The sequence below is a fragment of the Leucopleurus acutus genome, assembly GCF_964270905.1.
Source record: "Leucopleurus acutus genome assembly, chromosome: 13".
Lineage (NCBI taxonomy): Eukaryota > Metazoa > Chordata > Mammalia > Artiodactyla > Delphinidae > Leucopleurus > Leucopleurus acutus.
In genome coordinates this window covers 43714607-43732783 of record NC_139155.1, presented here as the reverse complement: position 1 = coordinate 43732783, position 18177 = coordinate 43714607, and the positions used below count along the sequence as shown (strand labels likewise).

Here is an 18177-nt window from a genome sequence, read left to right as displayed (position 1 = left end):
CTTTTTATTTTAAAGTTCTTAACACAGAACTTTCCCTATACTTTACTATGTTCTGTTTGCAAAGTACAGGTAAAGATATTGGCTAAACCACACTTGACTATTATCACACTTACTTTTCCCTAATAAAGAATCTAAAGCTGGAGAAAACAGGCAGCTCTTCTATAAAAGATATTTCTCCCGTTGATTAAACTTTTAACTGAAAAAAAAATTCAGGACTTTTCCATCCCTATAAATCATAACTCCAACTATCTCGATTAAATTAACTACAACTTGTCCTTATTTCCTCGTCCATTAGGCAAAAAAAGGCTGCTGCAAGTTTCATTAATTTTATAATTCTTTTTATTTTCTTGAGAGATTAAGTAAAATACTGGATCCCTAAGGAAATGTTTGAATTCTCAAAAGAAAAAAGTAAAATAACTGAACAGAACGCTTGAAGGGGATGCACCTCACTACTAAAGAATATAATACTCAAGACAACTTTGAAAGCCCGGTTTAACTCCCAGGGGAAAATGATTCGTCGTCTTCCCCCTAAGACCTAGTCGTCTAACAGGGAGCATCTTCTTACCTTGCCCTACCTTGCAACTTCCTAATTCCCTCCCTGTGGCGGCTGAGAACAGTCTCAATGCCCTTCTCTGGGACTCACATTTTTAATTACCTAACAGTGTGGCTGGTCGGGGAAGTGCCTAGAAAAACTGGAGGTTAGGACCATGATGTCTTGACCACCTCACGGCCCCTCCTCCTAAGGCCACCGGAGACACCGCGGGGGCCCAGCCCAACGCCACTCTACCGGCTCCGGGATGTAAACACCGCCCTTCTCTTCCCTGCCCGCCCCCAACTTCCCTCTCCCGGCCCCAGCTTTGCGGGAGCTCAGTGAAAAGGGGAGACCACATACCCTCAGAAGTGAGGCGAGAGAAGGGCTTAAGCAACTCCGCGAAGCTAAGGTGATTGAGACGAGTGAGCCGCTCGGCTTCGTCGCTACACAGCGCGGCGACACAGGGGACGAAGGAGTCCGGGATGAGCTCCTGCACTGATTGTACACACTGGGCCATCACCGCGGCAGAGGCAGCAGCGGTGCCCGCCCTCCGGCCCACTCTCAGAGGCTGATCCTGCGGCTGCAGCAACTACTGCCGCCGCCCGCCGGCCTGGCCCGGCCCGGCTCGGCCGGGCGGGGCCCGACACTGAAGCCTTGAGACCAACAGAACAGACGCCGCCGCCTCGGCTCCCGGGGCACCCGCCACCGACCCCTCTCCGTCACCGCCGCTCCTCAGCGCTCGCCCCGGCGTCCTTGCATTCCACCCTGATAGGTGGAGACGCCAACAATCGCCAGTTAATCCTCCCGACGGCAAAGCGTTTGTTGCCGCCCGACAGGAACCGCCATGTTGGGGCCGAACCCTGACCCACCGGCGTACTTATCCCAGCAGCCCCCGCGCTCGCCCCTCACGTGACAGTGTTAAAGAAGATGGGGGCGGGGGAAGAAAGCCAGGAAGAGGGAAGTAAAAAGCGACCGAGGCCGGTCTGGAGGCTGGCGCCGGAAGTGCGACGGGTGGGCCCCCCCACTACTGGGCAGGGCTGGGGCGGGGCTACGAGCGCGGTGGGCGGAGCCAGGCACGGAGGCACGCGGGGGTTGGCCTGGTTCTCGCGCACGTCCTTGGCAAAGCCCAGCGAAGTGTGACGTAAGGGTCGGTAGGCCGAAGCTCGTGGTCTGTGCTGTCACAGTGGTGCAGGCACCCGTTCGTCTTCCACGCCCACTCGACCCTCCTGGGAAACGGTAGGTAAACCATGTGGCTGTTCGAGCTGCCTTCTGCCCGCCCGCCCTGCCCTTCCCACGCTCCTGATGGAGCGACTGGGGGCACCCGCTCAGCGGAGAGAGCGTGCTGCCCGCCGGGTGTTTGGATGTTTCGCTGGAGCCGGCCTAAACAGGCCAGTATCATTTAAACACAACCATGCTTTCAGAAAGATTTTAGAAAGGACTGCCATGCATGTGAACTCAACCAGTGAGCAGAAATGTGTGCCGTTGTGGGCGCTGCAGTTAGCCCGAGTGTAGGAGAAACTACTGCGTTTTTGTTGGTCTCACGGAAAGGATGTGCCCAACCTCCGACCCGTTCATCCGCTGCCGCCTTCTTTTTACAGTCTGCTAGAGTATTTACTTTATCGTGATGGAGGTGTGGGAATCCAGTAATTACGTGCCGAATAAATAGAGGCCTGAACTTCTATTCCTAACTTTCATTTTTATAGATTTTTCCTCTAAATATGTAAAAGTGAATGAAAGGAATTTTACTATAATATTATTCAGCTCCTTCTGAATTAAATGACAAAAATATAAGACAAGGAAAAAAAAATGCAACACCCATAAAGCCAACATCATGGCTTTATGGTCCTTGATTTAAAGGAGGCTTCCCCAAACAAGAGTATCTCAAATTGTCAGATTGGCACCCTGAAGTTTCTACCCTGGTAAGAATTTATTACAGGTGACTATGCCTTTCTCCTATAAATTGAAAAATGGGAGGTAGGAAAGGACAATAGGACATAATGACATGACAACTTAGCCACAGATCAATCTAGAAAAGATAACACGTGGGAGTTGAGGATCTGGAAATTCATTTCCTTAAAACTGGCTGTGCCTGAGGACCTCTTGGAAAGCCTTCTTTTAACCCCAGGGGTATACATGTTACCTTTTGAATACCTCTAATATATCCCTTACCCTTTATAATGTAAGAATCTCACACAACAGAGCGTGACTCAAGTTATAAGATATATTTTTTGGTAACAGGGCTCCTTAATGCAAGCATACTACTTTAGTACTCAACTCAAAGTTAAAAAGGCAATTTATTTTTTACATTGAAGGTAAAACTAGCTGTATTAGGCTCTGTGAGAAGGACTTTCAAGGGTAATTTAGCCTAAATGGATTTTTGGAGATATAATTCACATACCATAAAATTCACTCCTTTAAAGTGTACAGTTCAGTGGGTTTTACTGTATTCAGAAAGTTGCACAATCATTACTGCTAATTCCAGAACATTTTCATCACCCCAAAAAGAAGCCTGGTGCCCCCTAGCAGTCAGTCTGCACCGCAACACCCCCTCTAGCCCCTGGCAATCACTAATCTACTTTCTGTCTCTATGGATTTACTTATTCTGGACATTTCATGTAAATGCAATCATACAATATGTGGCCTTCTGTGTCTGATTTCTTTCACTTAGCATAACTTGCAAGTTTCATCCATATCGTAGCATGAATCAGTACGTCCTTCCTTTTTATGACTATGCCTAAATGGATTTTTGTCTTATGCATTGCCTTTACAATCTAACACCACATGCATGCACTGTTTCCAGTGAGTGACAGCACTGTAAAACACTATTTCTCTTCTAGTTTATCCTAAACTATCTAACATGTTCAACTTCTAAGGTATTGTCTTCCCCTAAAGATTAAAGCTGAGTCACTGCCACATTTGCTTTTCAGCCTACATGAATGGGGAAAAGAGAATGGAAACGTACATGACTGATGGTTTCAGATCAAATTGTAGAAATGGCATTCAGCAATTTCACTCACATCCCACTGGCCCCAGTGTGTCCAAAGGAGACTGGAAAATGTAGGCTTGAGGGTTCTGTTGCTAGATGAAGAGGAGAATGAATATGGGGTGACAGTCAACGGTCTCCACCCCACTTCATTAGGAATGAGGTACCTTGCAGGATGTATCGATATTTGCCTGAGGTCTAAGATATCACACGTCTTTCATTTCTCTGACTCCTCTGGACAATGACCCTTTTTGCATCACTTGTCCTCTGAACCACTTACTCTGTCCAGGAAACATGAAGTGTTATGGTTGGCCAGGCCTTGGCCATGTGCCCACCCTCAAGGCCAAGCAGACAGGGTCTATCACTTAAAGAGAGGAAGCTTGCTGGACAAAATAGTAATAACACAAGCAACTAAGGATCTCTTTTCCAAGTATTGAAGATAAGGCCCAGATTCCTACTCTCCCCAGAATCAAAGAATCCCGTAAAACGTATGCTATGCCAATTTTGAAATAGTGTGTTATCAAACATTCATGGATTGTTTTATTTTGCATGTGTGATACTGCTAGTCTCTTCTGATGTCTGGTGTGGTCAAGGATACAGACACTGAAGTCAAAGAAGTCTGAATTCAAAACCACTCCACCCCTTGTGAATAAAAATAATATCACCATTATTGTTCACCATATATCAAGCATGGCACTTCACATATATGTCTACTACATATATATTCTGCTTCTCACACAAACCCTGAGAAGCACATGTGTTGCCAGTTTTCAGATGTAGCACCTGAAGCACAGAGCAATTAATTAACTTGGCCAAAGATAGCACTGGAGCAGAACCAGCTCGGTCCTTAATCCTAGAGACTTGATCACTGGGATAAATTGTTTTTCCATATGTTTCCTCGCTTTGAAAGCATCTACAGAAATTTTAGCTTGCAATAGCTTGTAATACAGTTTTAGCAAGAAATCTGTGACTTTTAACAAGTTACTTGTCTTGTGAACCTCACATTCTTTATCTGTAAGCTTATGAAGTTGGGACTAGAAGATTTCTTGTATTCATTCCAGTATGAAGATACGAGAATCTATTATTCTTTCCACTATTATTAAATTTCACTGTGTTAACAGTAGATGGTGCTCTTGAGTATTAGCTTCAAAAGCCAGTAAAAAACCGGTTCTGATTCCTGAGTACATGGATCTCACATAGGAGCTAACTACCTGTACATCAGAGCATTGGAGGTCAGGGGATGCTGAGAAAATTTGTACATTAAAAGTTTCTTAAGCTTCTGTGGAATCTAAAAATGTAAATGTATATACAAAACAGAAAAAGACTCACAGACATAGAAAACAAACTTATGGCTATCAGAGAGAGGGCGGGACAAATTAGGGTATGGGACTAACAGGTACAAACTACTATGCGTAAAACAGATAAGCAACAAGGATTTATTGTATAGCATAGGGAGTTATACCCAATATCTTGTAACAACCTATAATGGAATATAATCTGCAAAAATCCTGAATGGGTATGCTGTACACCTGAAACTAATACACTATTATAAATCAACTATACTTCACTTTTTAAAAAAGTTTTGTAAGCTCAAAGATTTTTATGCTGTGCTACTTTAAAACACTAAACAAAGAAAGGTTTAAATATATAATACACATATTGGCCCACACTTTTTATTCTGTTTACTGTACTGGATTTTTTTGTTGTTGTTTGCATTGGGTCTTCATTGCTGAGGCAGATGGGCTTTCTCTAGTTGCAGTGAGCGGGAGCTACTCTTCCTTGTGCGCGGGCTTCTCATTGCAGTGGCTTCTCTTGTTGCAGAGCACGGGCTCTAGGCGCTCAGGCTTCAGTAGTTGTGGCACATGGGCTCAGTAGTTGTGGCTCGCAGGCTCAGTAGTTGTGGCGCATTGGCTTAGTTGCTCCACAGCATGTGGGATCTTCCCAGACCAGGGCTCGAACCCATGTCCCCTGCAGTGGCAGGAGGATTCTTAACCACTAGGCCACCAGGGAAGCCCCTGTACTGGATGTTTTAAGTATACTTATTATCATTAAAATTCTGACTAAAACAGATGGCATCCATTTCCTGGTTATTTTAAGGATGAATCATAGCCACAATTTTGCTCATAATTCTATTTTATACTTATTATAGGTATTTAAGCCCCATATAAATCCTCCTCTAATTTAATCTGCAGCAAGTAAAAATCTTTTATACATATTTTCTCCTTTATGCTTCTAAGATAGGGAATAATATTAGTGCTTGGTTTAAAATCATATGTAAATACTTCCAAAAACAACTGGATTTGGATAAGAAAAATGTAGATGGGGGAACGGTGGGTGAGAATGTTGAAGATCTAAACTCTAAACAATTCTATAAACATTAATCCTCAAGATTTAGGCTAAAAATAAGTGCACATTTGCATGCCATATTTCGATTGGCTGCATAAACCCATGACTTTCCGTTTAGGAAAAATTATAATATCGTTTTAAATGTGAGGAACAGTCCTAGAGAGATAAAGTAATTTCCCCAAGGTTATATGCCTAGTTAGGTGCAGAGCTAGAAAACGCTTCCGTTTCCTGACTTTTAGTTTCAAGCACTTTTCATTATACTTCCTCGGTTTACATATTAACTGAAATGTTTTTACTTATTTGTCCCTCCTATTTCAGAAATTATTTAATGCAATGGATATTGTTTTAATACATACTTCTTTATAAATGCTTTTAATGTCAACACATTAATAATGATTTTTATCTCTATAAAAATAAAAGGAATAGTTACAGCTGCTAAGCAGTCCCCGAAAGTCATGTACTTTTTTAGCTAACTTGCTATGCAACTTAAAAAAATATTTGCAGTTTGAAAGAAATTAAAGACCTGAACACATGAAATGACATCTCATGTTCATGGATCAGAAGACTTAATAAGATGTCAACACTCCCCAAATTGTTCTACAGATTGATATCAAATTACCAACTGGCTTCTTTGTAGAAATTGGCAAGCTGATAGTAAAGTATATGTCAAAATTCAAGGGATCCAGAATAGCCAAAACAATCTTTAAAAAAAAAAAAACAAAAAAACACAAAAAACAAAGTTGGAGGACTCAAACCAGCTAATTACAAACTTATTACAAAGCTACAGTAACCAAGAGAGTGTGATACAGGCAGAATAAAGCCTCGCATTTAAGGGCAATTGAATTTTTTAAAGGGTACCAAGACAATTAGAGGAAAATAAAATAGTCTTTTCAACAAAAGGTGCTAGGTCAACTGGTTATCTACATGCAAACGAATGTAGTTGGACCCCTACCTCACACCATATACACAAAAATTAACTCACATTTAAAGACCTAAATGTAAGATCTAAAACTATAAAACTGTTAGAGAAAAACATAGGCATGCATCTTGATAACCTGGAATTAGGCAATGGTTTCTTAGATACAACAGCAAAAGCAAAAGCAACAACAACAATGACAACAAAAAGAGAGAAACTGAACACCACTAAATTTTAAAACCTGTGCTTCAAAGGGCACTGTTAAGAAAGTGAAAAGACAGCCCACAGAATGGGAGATATTTTTTGCAAATCACATATCTAATATGATTTGATGAAAAACTGATAAATTGAAATACTGCCAAAAACTGGTTTTGGATACCAAAAGTGCAGAAGTACAAGGGAAAAAAACTAGTATATGTAAAGAACTATTATAACTCAATAATCAGAAAGATAAATTATCCAATCAAAAATGTGCAACATCTAGTTAACATCCATCACCATAGATAGTTACAAAAATTGTTTTTTCTTGTGATGAGAACTTTTCAGACCTACTCTCTTAGCAACTTTTTGGTGACCATTTCACAATATATACAAATACTGAATCATTACCTTATACACCTGGAAGTAGTATACCATTATGTCAATTATAGCTTAATAAAAATGAAAGGAAACTCCTAAACAGATAAAGGTTATGTAGCAAAGATTCATAATATTATACCTAATGGTTAAATGTAAGAAAGAATTATTTCCTTTAAAATCAGAATGAGGGACTTCCCTGGTGGCACAGTGGTTAAGAATCTGCTTTCCAATGCAGGGGGCACAGGTTCGAGGAAAATCCCACATGCCTCAGAGCAACTAGGCCCAGGCACCACAACTACTGAGCCTGCGCTCTAGAGCCTGCGAGCCACAACTACTGAAGCCCAAGTGCCTAGAGCCTGTGCTCTGCAAGAAAGAGAAGCCACCGCAATGAGAAGCCCACGCGCCACAGGGAAGAGTAGCCCCCACCCGCCCGCAACTAGAGAAAGCCCACATGCAGCAACGAAGACCCAACGCAGCCAAAAATAAATAAGTAAATAAATTTATTTAAAAAAATTATATAGTGGGATAAATATATAGCACACCTTCATCATATTTATGTAGCTGTCCATCTCTCCTCCCAAAAGTAGGAGGCAGGACTCATATTTTCAGCTTCTCTTATAGCTAAGACATAATCATTTGACTTTAGTTTTGTCAGCTAGACATATATGTGCAAGAATCCTGTCTGAAAGTGAATTATATGAGGAAACATATTTTGGGAGAGCTTTCATTTATGCTCTCATTGGTAGTGAGAGACACCATAAAGCTGTCAGTTCCACTAAAATTAATCCAGAGGTTCAGTGCAATTGAAATCAAAATACCCACAGAGATTTTATGGAATTTGACAAAGTAATCCTCAAATTCATACTTAAGAGCAAAGATCTAAGAATAGTTAAGATAATTTGGGGGACTTTGCTGGTGGTCCGGTGGTTAAGACTCCACACTCCCAATGCATGGGGCCTGGGTTCGATCCCTGGTTAGGGAACTGGGTCCCACATGCCTCAACTAAAGATCCCACATGCCTCAACTAAAGATCCCACATGCCGCAATTAATACCCAGTGCAGCCAAATAAATAAATAAATAAATAATTTTTTTTAAAAAAGATAATTTTGAAGTTAAATAAAAAGATAGAGGAATTTGCCCGAGCAGCAAGCAAGATATATTAAAGTTATAATACGGTTATCAAGAGACAGGAGTAGACAAATAGGCCAATGGAATAGAATGGAGAGCTGTGGGACAGACCAACTTGAAACATAAAGTGATGTAGAACAGATTATTTGATAAACAGTGCTTCAATAATTGGTTATCTCTATGGAACAAAAACCTGATTAGTTTTCTATGTCATGGCACACAAAAAAAATCAGGTCAGGTAGAATAAAGATGCAGACAGTAATAACACTTACTTGTTGCTTATCTTGTGCCCAGTACAGTTGTAAGCATTTTATATATCCCGATTCATTTAGTCCTCATAACAACCCTGTGAGTAGGTACTATTAATATCATTCCCATTTTATAGATGAGGAAACTGAGGCAAAAGAGATTAACTAAATTGTCCCAGGCCACAGTACCACAAAGTAAAACAGCTGTGATTTGTACTCAGGTAATCTGCCTCTTGAGTACCCATTTTAAACCACTACACTAACACTGCCTCCCTTTCATGAAGGAAACAGGGACAGATTTCTTAAACAAGATTCAAAAAGTGCAAACCGTAGCAGAAAAGATTGATAATCGAACTACATTAAATTTAAGATCTTTTTATCAGAAGATCACAAAGTAGTGAAAATTCAAGCTACAAATGTGCAAAGATATATATCTACCATAAAGAACTCCTATAATTAATAAGAAAAAAGGCAATCTGTATACAATTGATACTGTATAAGTACCAGAACACAACACAATATGATACAAGTGACAAAGTCCCAAAAGAGGAAACCTGAATGACCAATATATATTTAAGTATTCTCAAAGTTTTAAAAAATGAGCAAAGGATATAGACAGTTCTCCAAAAAAAAGATGTACAAATAGGCAATACACACATGAAAAGGAGTTCACCATAATTAACCATTATGGAAATGAAAACCAAAACCATAATAAAATACCACTTCACACCCACAGGATAGCTATAATCCAAAAGCCAATAGCAAATGTGACAAAAATGTGGAGAAATTTGAACCTTCATATACTGCTGGTGGGAAAGTAAAGTGTTGCAGCTGGTTTGGAAGACAAGCTGTTTTCCAAACTGTTAAACATAGAGTTACCATATGATCCAGCAATTTGCCTCCTAAGAGAAATAAAAACATATGTCAACACAAAAACTTGTACCTGAATGTTCATAACAGTGTATTAGTAACAGCCAAAAAGTAGAAACAATCCAAATATTCATTAACTGATAAATGAATAAGTAAAATGTGGTATAGCCATGCAATAGAATATTATTTAGCAATAATAAGAAATGAAGTACTGAGACTTCCCTCGTGGTCCAGCAGCTAAAACTCTGCACTCCCAATGCAGGGAGCCTGGTTTCAATCCCAGGTTGGGAACTAGATCCCACATGCCACAACTAAGAGTTCACATGCTGCAACTAAAGATTCCACATGCCACAGCTAAAGGATCCCACATGCCGCAACAAAGATCCCATACGTGGCAACAAAGATCCCGTGTGCTGCAACTAAGACCCGGCATAGCCAAATAAATAGATAAATATTTTTAAAAGGAAATGAAATACTGATACATGCTACAACATGGATGAACCTTGTAAACAGGCTAAGTGAAACAAGCCAGTCACAAAGGACCACGTATGAATCCATTTATACAAAACATTTAGAATATGTACATCTACAGAGATAGAAAATAGATTAGTGCTTGCCTAGGCCTGGTGGTAAAGATGGAGATGGGAAGAGTAGGAGAGTTTGGAGGTTATGGCTAAGGGGTGCGAGGTTTCTTTTTGAAGTAGTGAAAATATTCTAGTAATGATTGTGATGATGATGCATAACTCAGTGTATGTGCTAAAAGCAATTGAACTGTATCATTTAAATGGGTGAATTGTATGGTATGAGAGTTATATCTCAATAAAGCTGTTTCCAAAAAAGGTACAAGTGCAATGTTTTGCAATTTTTAAAAAATCAGAGATGAGGAAAACTATTACAGTTTTTGTTGTAAGTTTTGGTAACAGCAAAACCATAAATGAAATGAAATTCTAGTCATGGTTCTTCCACTGCCCACTTTTAAGACCTTGGAACTAGTCACTTAACCTTTCTGATCTCAAGAATCATCACCTGTAGACTAAAGATTGTATGATTGCTAATAACTCATGATTCTAAGCAATGGTTCTTAATGTTTAGAATAACAGATCTCTTTGAGAAGTTGATAAACATCAGAAGCATTCTGATGAAAATCAGAAACAAGGCACTATTAATTACTATTAGTATTTAATGTTCTGAAAATTTGGCTTAATGAAATAAAAATAAGTATAAATATTGGAAAAGAAAAGCAAATTATTACATACTCAGAAAGCTCAGATAAATTTGCTGAAAAAAATCGTGAGAATTAATAAAAGTATTCAATAAAGAATTCTAAATTCATAAAGTCAATAGCAATGAATAAGAATAATTCAATTAGAAAAAAATTTTTTTAAAAAGATACCACATTCAAATCCATACTCCTAAATTAGAATGTTATCTCAACCAATGAAAATTTCAGCACCATATATGACAAAAACAAAACAAAACAAACAAAACTTAAATGTTCCTGTAAAAATGCTACAGTAGGGCTTCCCTGGTGGCGTAGTGGTTGAGAGTCCACCTGCCGATGCAGGGGACACGGGTTCGTGCCCCAATCCGGGAAGATCCCACATGCCGCGGAGCGGCTGGGCCCATGAGCCATGGCCGCTGAGCCTGCGCGTCCGGAGCCTGTGCTCCGCAACGGGAGAGACCATAACAGTGAGAGACCCGCGTACCGCAAAAAAAAAAAAAAAAAAAAAAAGCTACAGTAACAGATAAGATCACAGTTACAGTTAATGGTCAGTTAAATTACAAATAAGCACTACTTTAGATGCATTCCACAAAATTTGATATGTTTGTTTTTCATTTTCGTTTGGTTCAAAATACTTTCCAAATTCCCTTTGCTATTTCTTTTTGTACCCATGGATTATTTAAGAGTATATTATTTATTTCTCAAATATTTGGGATTTTTCAAATGTTTCTATTATTGATTTATAACTTAATTCCATTGTTATCAGAAGGTACTTGGTATGATTGAATTATTTTAAATTTATTGAGAGTGCGTTTAAGGTTCAGAATATGGTCTATCTTGAAAAAAAAGATGGATTCTATAATTGTTAGAAGGATGTTCTCTAAATGTTAATTATGTAATATTGTATTCTTCAAGTCTTCTATATCTTTGTCTTGTATTTTTATGTTTATCTGTACTAGTTTCTTAGGGCTGCTCTAACAAATTGCCACAGACTGAGAAGCCTAAAACAAGAGAAATTTCTTTTCTCGTAGTTTTGGATTCTAGAAGCCCAAAATCAAAATGTCAGCAGGGCCATGCTCCCTTAGAAGGTTCTAAGGAAGAATCTTCTTCCCTCTTAGAGCCTGTGATGGATACTGACAATTCTTGGCATTCCGTGGCTGGTGGCAGCTCCAGTCTCTGCTTGCTGTCACTTGGCCTGCTTCCCTATGTCTCTGTATCTTCAAACCTCTTTCTCCTTATAAGGGCCAATCCTTGGACTTAGGGCCCACTATAATCCAGTATGACCTCATCTTAACTTGATTGCATCTGCAAAGACCATATTTTCAAGTAAGGTCACATTCATAGGCATAGGGATTAGGAATTCAACATATCTTTTTGAGGGATGCAGTTCAACCTACAATACTATTCTTTTTTTTTTTGTCTGTGTCTCGTGGCTTGCGAGATCTCAGTTCTCTGACCACGGATTGAACCCAGGCCACAGCAGTGAAAGCCCGGAATCCTAACCACTAAGCCACCAGGGAACTCCCCTACAATACTATTCTTGTATCTAGTCTTATATCCTTATATTTATCCTCATAGAAGGATATATCCTTCTATATCTTAAGACTAAAATTTTGACTAAGAGTTTTGGTGTACTACTATTAATTATTGAGAGAGAAGTATAGAAATATCTGGTTATAATTGTGGATTTGTCTTATTTCTCATTTCAGTTCTTATCAGTTTTTGCTTCATGTAATTTGAGGTTCTTTATTAGGTACATTAACATTTAGTAGTGCTAACTTCTCTTGATGAATTAACTCCTTTACTTAACAATATCTATTACTACTCCTATTCAGCATCATACTGGAGGCCCTAGCTAGCATAATAAGGCAAAAAAAAAAAAAAAGAAATATATGGTTTATGGATCAGAAAGAAAAATACATAAATCTTTCATTATTTGGCAGAATAATATATTCTACATAGAAAATTTATTTTAGTATCATAGAAAAATTATTTATAACAGAAAAAGAATTCTGCAAGTTTGCTAGATAAAAGATCAATATACAAAAAAAATCAATTGTGCTATTACATATCAGCACAATTAGAAATTTGAAAATAGATGTTTTAAGAGGTACATTTTTCAATAACAAATATTTGAGACTACTGACAAAATATACATAGTAATACATATAATTATTTTTAAAACTTGGAGGTATTTTGTGAAGAAAACTACAAAACTTTATTGAAAAACTCAGGAATTTAAAAGAATGCTTAAATAGACAGAGAGATATACTTTGTTCATGAGCTCAGTACAATAAAGATGGCAGATCTTCCCCAATTAATATGTGACTTCAATTCTAAGGTTAAGAATATTAAAATCACAATAGAAGAAATGGGTAAATTTTACTACTTCAAAACTTAAAAACTATTTTTTTTTTTTTTTTGGCCATGCTGCGTGGCATGTGGGATCTTAGTTCCCTAGCCAGGGATAGAACCCGTGTCCCCCTGCAGTGGAAGCATGGCATCTTAACCACTGGACCACCAGGGAAGTCCCTAAAACTATTATTTGATCAAAAAAAGTAATAAATTTTGGGAAAACAAAAACACAGGAGGAAAAATTTATCATACATGTAACAAAAAGCAAATATGTTTTCCATATAAAGGGTTTCTAATAAAGCCTTTTTATGAGAAACATGTTTTCTTTTTGTTATATTTATGATAAATCTTTCCTTCTATGTTTTTGTTCTTATACATCTCTCAAATCAGTCCCATTTCTTCTTTCCATCCTCAGTTATTGTCTCACTTTAGCGCTTCATTATACCTCACCTCAATTTTTCAATGGCCAATTAATTGCTCTTTCAATTTCCAGTCTTGCCCAGTTCCAGTTTTATTCACCAAAGTGAACTCTACAAAAATGCATATGTAAATATGTTACTCACTTCCATAAAAATTTTCAGTGACTCCCCATAGCCCAAATCCCTGGCACATATTAGGATATACCTTGACATGGTCCTTGTCCTCCCCCCAGTCTTTTGCTCCTCAAATGCAAAATTTTAACAGTATTTGAAACACTTGATGGGACTTTCCTGGTGGTCCAGTGGTTAAGACTCTGTACTTCCACTGCAGGGGTCATGGGTTCAATCCCTGGTCGGGGAACTAAGATCCCGCATGCTGTGGGGCCAAAAGAAAACAAACAAAAGAAAACCTTAAATTTTCTTAAATCTATCAACTCTCTTTAACTATAATAGAATTTTAATAGAAGTTCCTTAAGCCTTTAATTACAGAAAAACTGAGACTCACTCAAATTAACTCACATACAATGCAAAGTAAAGTAAATTGTTACAATATAGACTTTTCATTAAATCCACGGACAAGAACTGAAATATAACAGGGATTGATGCAAACAGAAATAGAAATGCTAGAGCCAAAGCTCCTTCCTCAGTCAGGGTTCTTAATGTCCTTTTCATCTCAGCCTCTTTTCTGTTATGGAGTCTATGCTTTCTCTAAGCCCCTCTCTTTCCTCTTCTTCATTCTCTTCTTCCTTTTCTTCTTTCCCTCCTCTTTCTCATCCTCTTCCTCCCCCTTGTCCTTCTCCTCCACCCTCTTCCTCTCCTTTTCATTTCTTTTTATTCCTCCTCCTCCTCCTGCTCTCCTCCTTTTCCTCTTCCTCCTTCCTCTATTTCTTACACACGCACACACACACACAGAAACACACCTTTTTCTCTTTACTCATTTTACACGATACTTAATATAGTTGTCCAAATCCCAATTCTATATGATGTAATAAAGTATTTCCTCTGCTTCCCTGTTCAATTTATTAAAACAGATAAAATGGTTAGTTGTTTTTAGGTGTCCATCCTTGCTTTAATTAGCCATGGTCAGTGACAAGCAGTCATGAATTATAAAAAGTGTTATGAGAAGGGCAGGCAATGAAAACTTCCCTTTAATCCTACTACCACTTCTTCATCATTCTCTTTTAATGTGATTAATTCTTATTCTTTCAACATTAAGTTCAAATTTCACCTTCTCATGAGATAGAATTCTCTGACCTTCAGATCTAACCATAAGCTGTCCCTCTATGTGTCTCATAGCATACCTTAATATAGACTGTATCTCGTAAAATAATCATTTGTTTTCTCATCTGTTCTCTTATTTAAATTTTGAGCTTTTAGCAAGCAAGTACACATTAGGCACTCATTTCATCCCCCACATAAGATAAATGAGTAAAAGTTATAAAGAGAGAAATCTTAGAAGTTTTACTTGGTGGCTTTGTAAATTGACATCCCACTTTTGAAAAGCAATTTGAAGAGTATCAAGAGCTATGAAAATGTTAATAGTCCTGCACAAATTTGATTTCACTATGGAGAATTCATTTCATTTCATTCAATAAATATTTATTGACTACTTTTTATAGATTACACACTGCTGTAAACTAAGATTTAGAACAAGGCCAACAAAGACCTGCCATAATCATATCATGACCATTAGAAGTTTGAACCATGAACACTGCCCTCCATGGTTCTGAACAGTACTTGCTATTCAGGACACAAGTCTAGTTCACTAATATCTCCTGTGTAATCTCACACCAGAGTTGTGAAGCAGAGTGGGGGAAGAGAGAATAATAAGAGAAAAATGTAGAAGACAGAGGAAGAGAGATCATTACAAAGGCATAGCCACTTAGAGAGTCTTGATCAACCACTAGGATAAATAAGCGAATTTAGTAAGGTCACTTGATATAAAATAAGTATATTTAGATGGGGAGTTAGCTCAAGATAGCAGAGTAGAGGACGTGTGCTCACCCCTTCTTGTGAGAGCACAGGAATCACAACTGCTGAGCAGCCATCAACGGAAAAAAGCTGGAACCTACCAAAAAGGATACCCTACACAAAAAGACAAAAAAGAGAGGCCACAGTGAGACAGTAGGAGGGGTGCAATTACGATAGAATCAAACCCCATACTTGCCAGGTGGGTGACCCACAAACTGGAAAACAATTATACCACAGAAGTTCTCCAGCTGGATTGAAGGTTCTGAGCGCCATGTCATGCTTCCCAGCCTGGGGGTCTGGCAACAGGAGGAGTACCCAGAGAGTCTGGCTTTGAAGGCCAGTGGGATTTGATTGCAGGACTTCCACAGGACCGGGGGAAGCAGAGACTCCACTCTTGGAGGGCACATGCAAAGCCTTGGGAACAAAAGGACCCAGGGAAAATAATCAGTGACACCATAAGAGACTGGGCCAGACCTACCTGCTAGAATTGGAGGGTCTCCTGCAGAGGTGGGGGCAGCTGTGGCTCACTACAGGGACAAAGACACTGGCAGCAGCAGTTTGGAGAAGTACTCATCGGCATGAGCCCTCCCAGAGGCCACCATTAACCCCACCAAAGAGCCTGTAGGCTCCAGGACTGGGTTGCCTCAGGTGAGCAAACAACAGGGAGGGAACAGAGGCTCACTATCAGTAGACAAGTGGATTAAAGTTTTGCTGAGCATGGCCCTGACCACCAGAGGGACAAGAACCAGCTCTACCCACCACCAGTCTCTCCCATCAGGAAGCTTGCACAAGCCTCTTAGATAGCCTCACCTACCAGAGGACAGACAGCAGAAGCAAGAACTACTGTCCTGCAGCCTGTGGAATGAAAACCACAATCACAGAAAGTTAGACAAAATAAAACAGCAGAGGATTATGTCCCAGATGAAGAAACAAGATAAAACCCCAGAAAAACAACTGAGTGAAGTGGAGATAGTCCAGAAAAAGAATTCAGAATAATAATGAAGATGATCCAGGATATTGGAGAAAGAATGGAGGCAAGGATTGGAAAGATGCAAGAAATGTTCAACAAAGACCTAGAAGAACTAAAGGACAAACAGATGAACAAAACAATAACTAAAATGAAAAATACAGTAGAAGGAATAAATAGCAGAATAACTGAGGCAGAAGAATGGATAAGTGACCTGGAAGACAGAACGGTGGAAATCACTGCTATGGAACAGAATAAAGAAAAAAGAATGAAAAGAAATGAAGACAGTCTGAGAGACCTCTGGGACAACATTAAATAAAACAACATTCACTCTGTAGGGGCCCCAGAAGGAGAAGAGAGAGAGAAAGGACCTGAGAAAATATTTGAAGAGATGATAACAGTTGAAACTTCCCTAACATGGGAGAGGAAACAGTCACCCAAGACCAGGAATCACAGAGAGTCCCAGGAAGGGTAAACCCAAGGAGGAGCATGCCAAGACACATACTAATCAAACTGAAAAAAATTGAAGACAAAGAAAAAATATTAAAAGCAACAAGGGAAAAATGACAAATAACATACAAGGGAACCCCCATAAGGTTATCAGCTGATTTCTTAGCAGAAACTCTGCTGGCCAGAAGGGAGTGGCATGATATATTTAAAGTGATAGAAGGGAAGAACCTACAACCAAGAATACTCTACCCAACAAGGCTGTCATTCAGATTTGACAGAGAAATGAAAAGCTTTACAGACAAGTGAAAGCTAAGAGAATTCAGCACCACCAGATCAGCTTTGCAACAAATGCTAAAGGAACTCCTCTAGATGAGGAAGAGACAAGCAACTTAAAACAACTTTGTACATATATAGACTGCTATATCAAAACCTCATGGGAACAAGAAACCCAAAAACTACAGTAGATACACACAAAAAAAAGAAAAAGCAACCCAAACACAACACTAAAGATCGTCATCAAACGACAGAGAAGAGAACAAAGAGGAAGAGAAGAAAAAAGACCTACAAAAACAAACCCAAAACAAGAAAAGGGTAATAGGAACATAAATATTGATAATTACCTTAAATGTAAGCAGATTAAAAGCTCCAAGGAAAAGACATAGACTGGCTGAATGGATACAAAAACAAGACCCGTATATATGCTGTCTAGAAGAAACCCACATTAGACCTAGGGACACATACAGACTGAAAGTGAGAGGATGGAAGAAAGTATTCCATGCAAATGGAAAACAGAGGAAAGCTGGAGTAGTGGTACTCATATCAGACAAAATAGACTTTAAAATAAAGACTGTTATAAGAGACAAAGATACTACATAATGATCAAGGGATCAAGCCAAGAATATATATCAATTGTAAATATATATACATCCAACACAGGAGCACCTCAACATATAAGGCAAATACTAACAGCCATAAAGGGAGAAATCAACAGTAACACAATAATAGTGGGGGACTTTAACACCCTGCATTCATCAATGGACAGATCATCTAGACAGAAAATCAATAAGGAAACACAGGCCTTAAATGACACATTAGCCCAGATGGACTTAATTGATATTTACAGAGCATCCCATCCAAAAGCAGCAGAATACACATTCTTCTCAAGTGCACATGGAACATTCTCCAGGATT

At 39.0% G+C, this 18177-nt stretch overlaps 2 protein-coding genes across 4 annotated transcripts in view; one reads left to right on the top strand and one right to left on the bottom strand.

Moving 5' to 3' along the window:
- Positions 1 to 1381, bottom strand: part of TRAPPC8 (trafficking protein particle complex subunit 8) — a 91131-nt gene extending 89750 nt beyond the window's left edge. For all 3 annotated transcript variants that reach the window (XM_082853631.1, XM_082853636.1, XM_082853632.1), the window contains exon 1: positions 893 to 1381. In XM_082853631.1, coding sequence (XP_082709757.1) covers positions 893 to 1049 — 157 coding nt within the window. In that variant the 5' untranslated portion in view covers positions 1050 to 1381. The remainder of the gene's footprint in view (positions 1 to 892) is intronic.
- Positions 1382 to 1705: 324 nt separating this feature from the next.
- Positions 1706 to 18177, top strand: part of RNF125 (ring finger protein 125) — a 109191-nt gene continuing 92719 nt past the window's right edge. The window contains exon 1 of the mRNA XM_082853686.1: positions 1706 to 1768. The gene's annotated coding sequence lies outside the window, so the exon portion shown is untranslated. The remainder of the gene's footprint in view (positions 1769 to 18177) is intronic.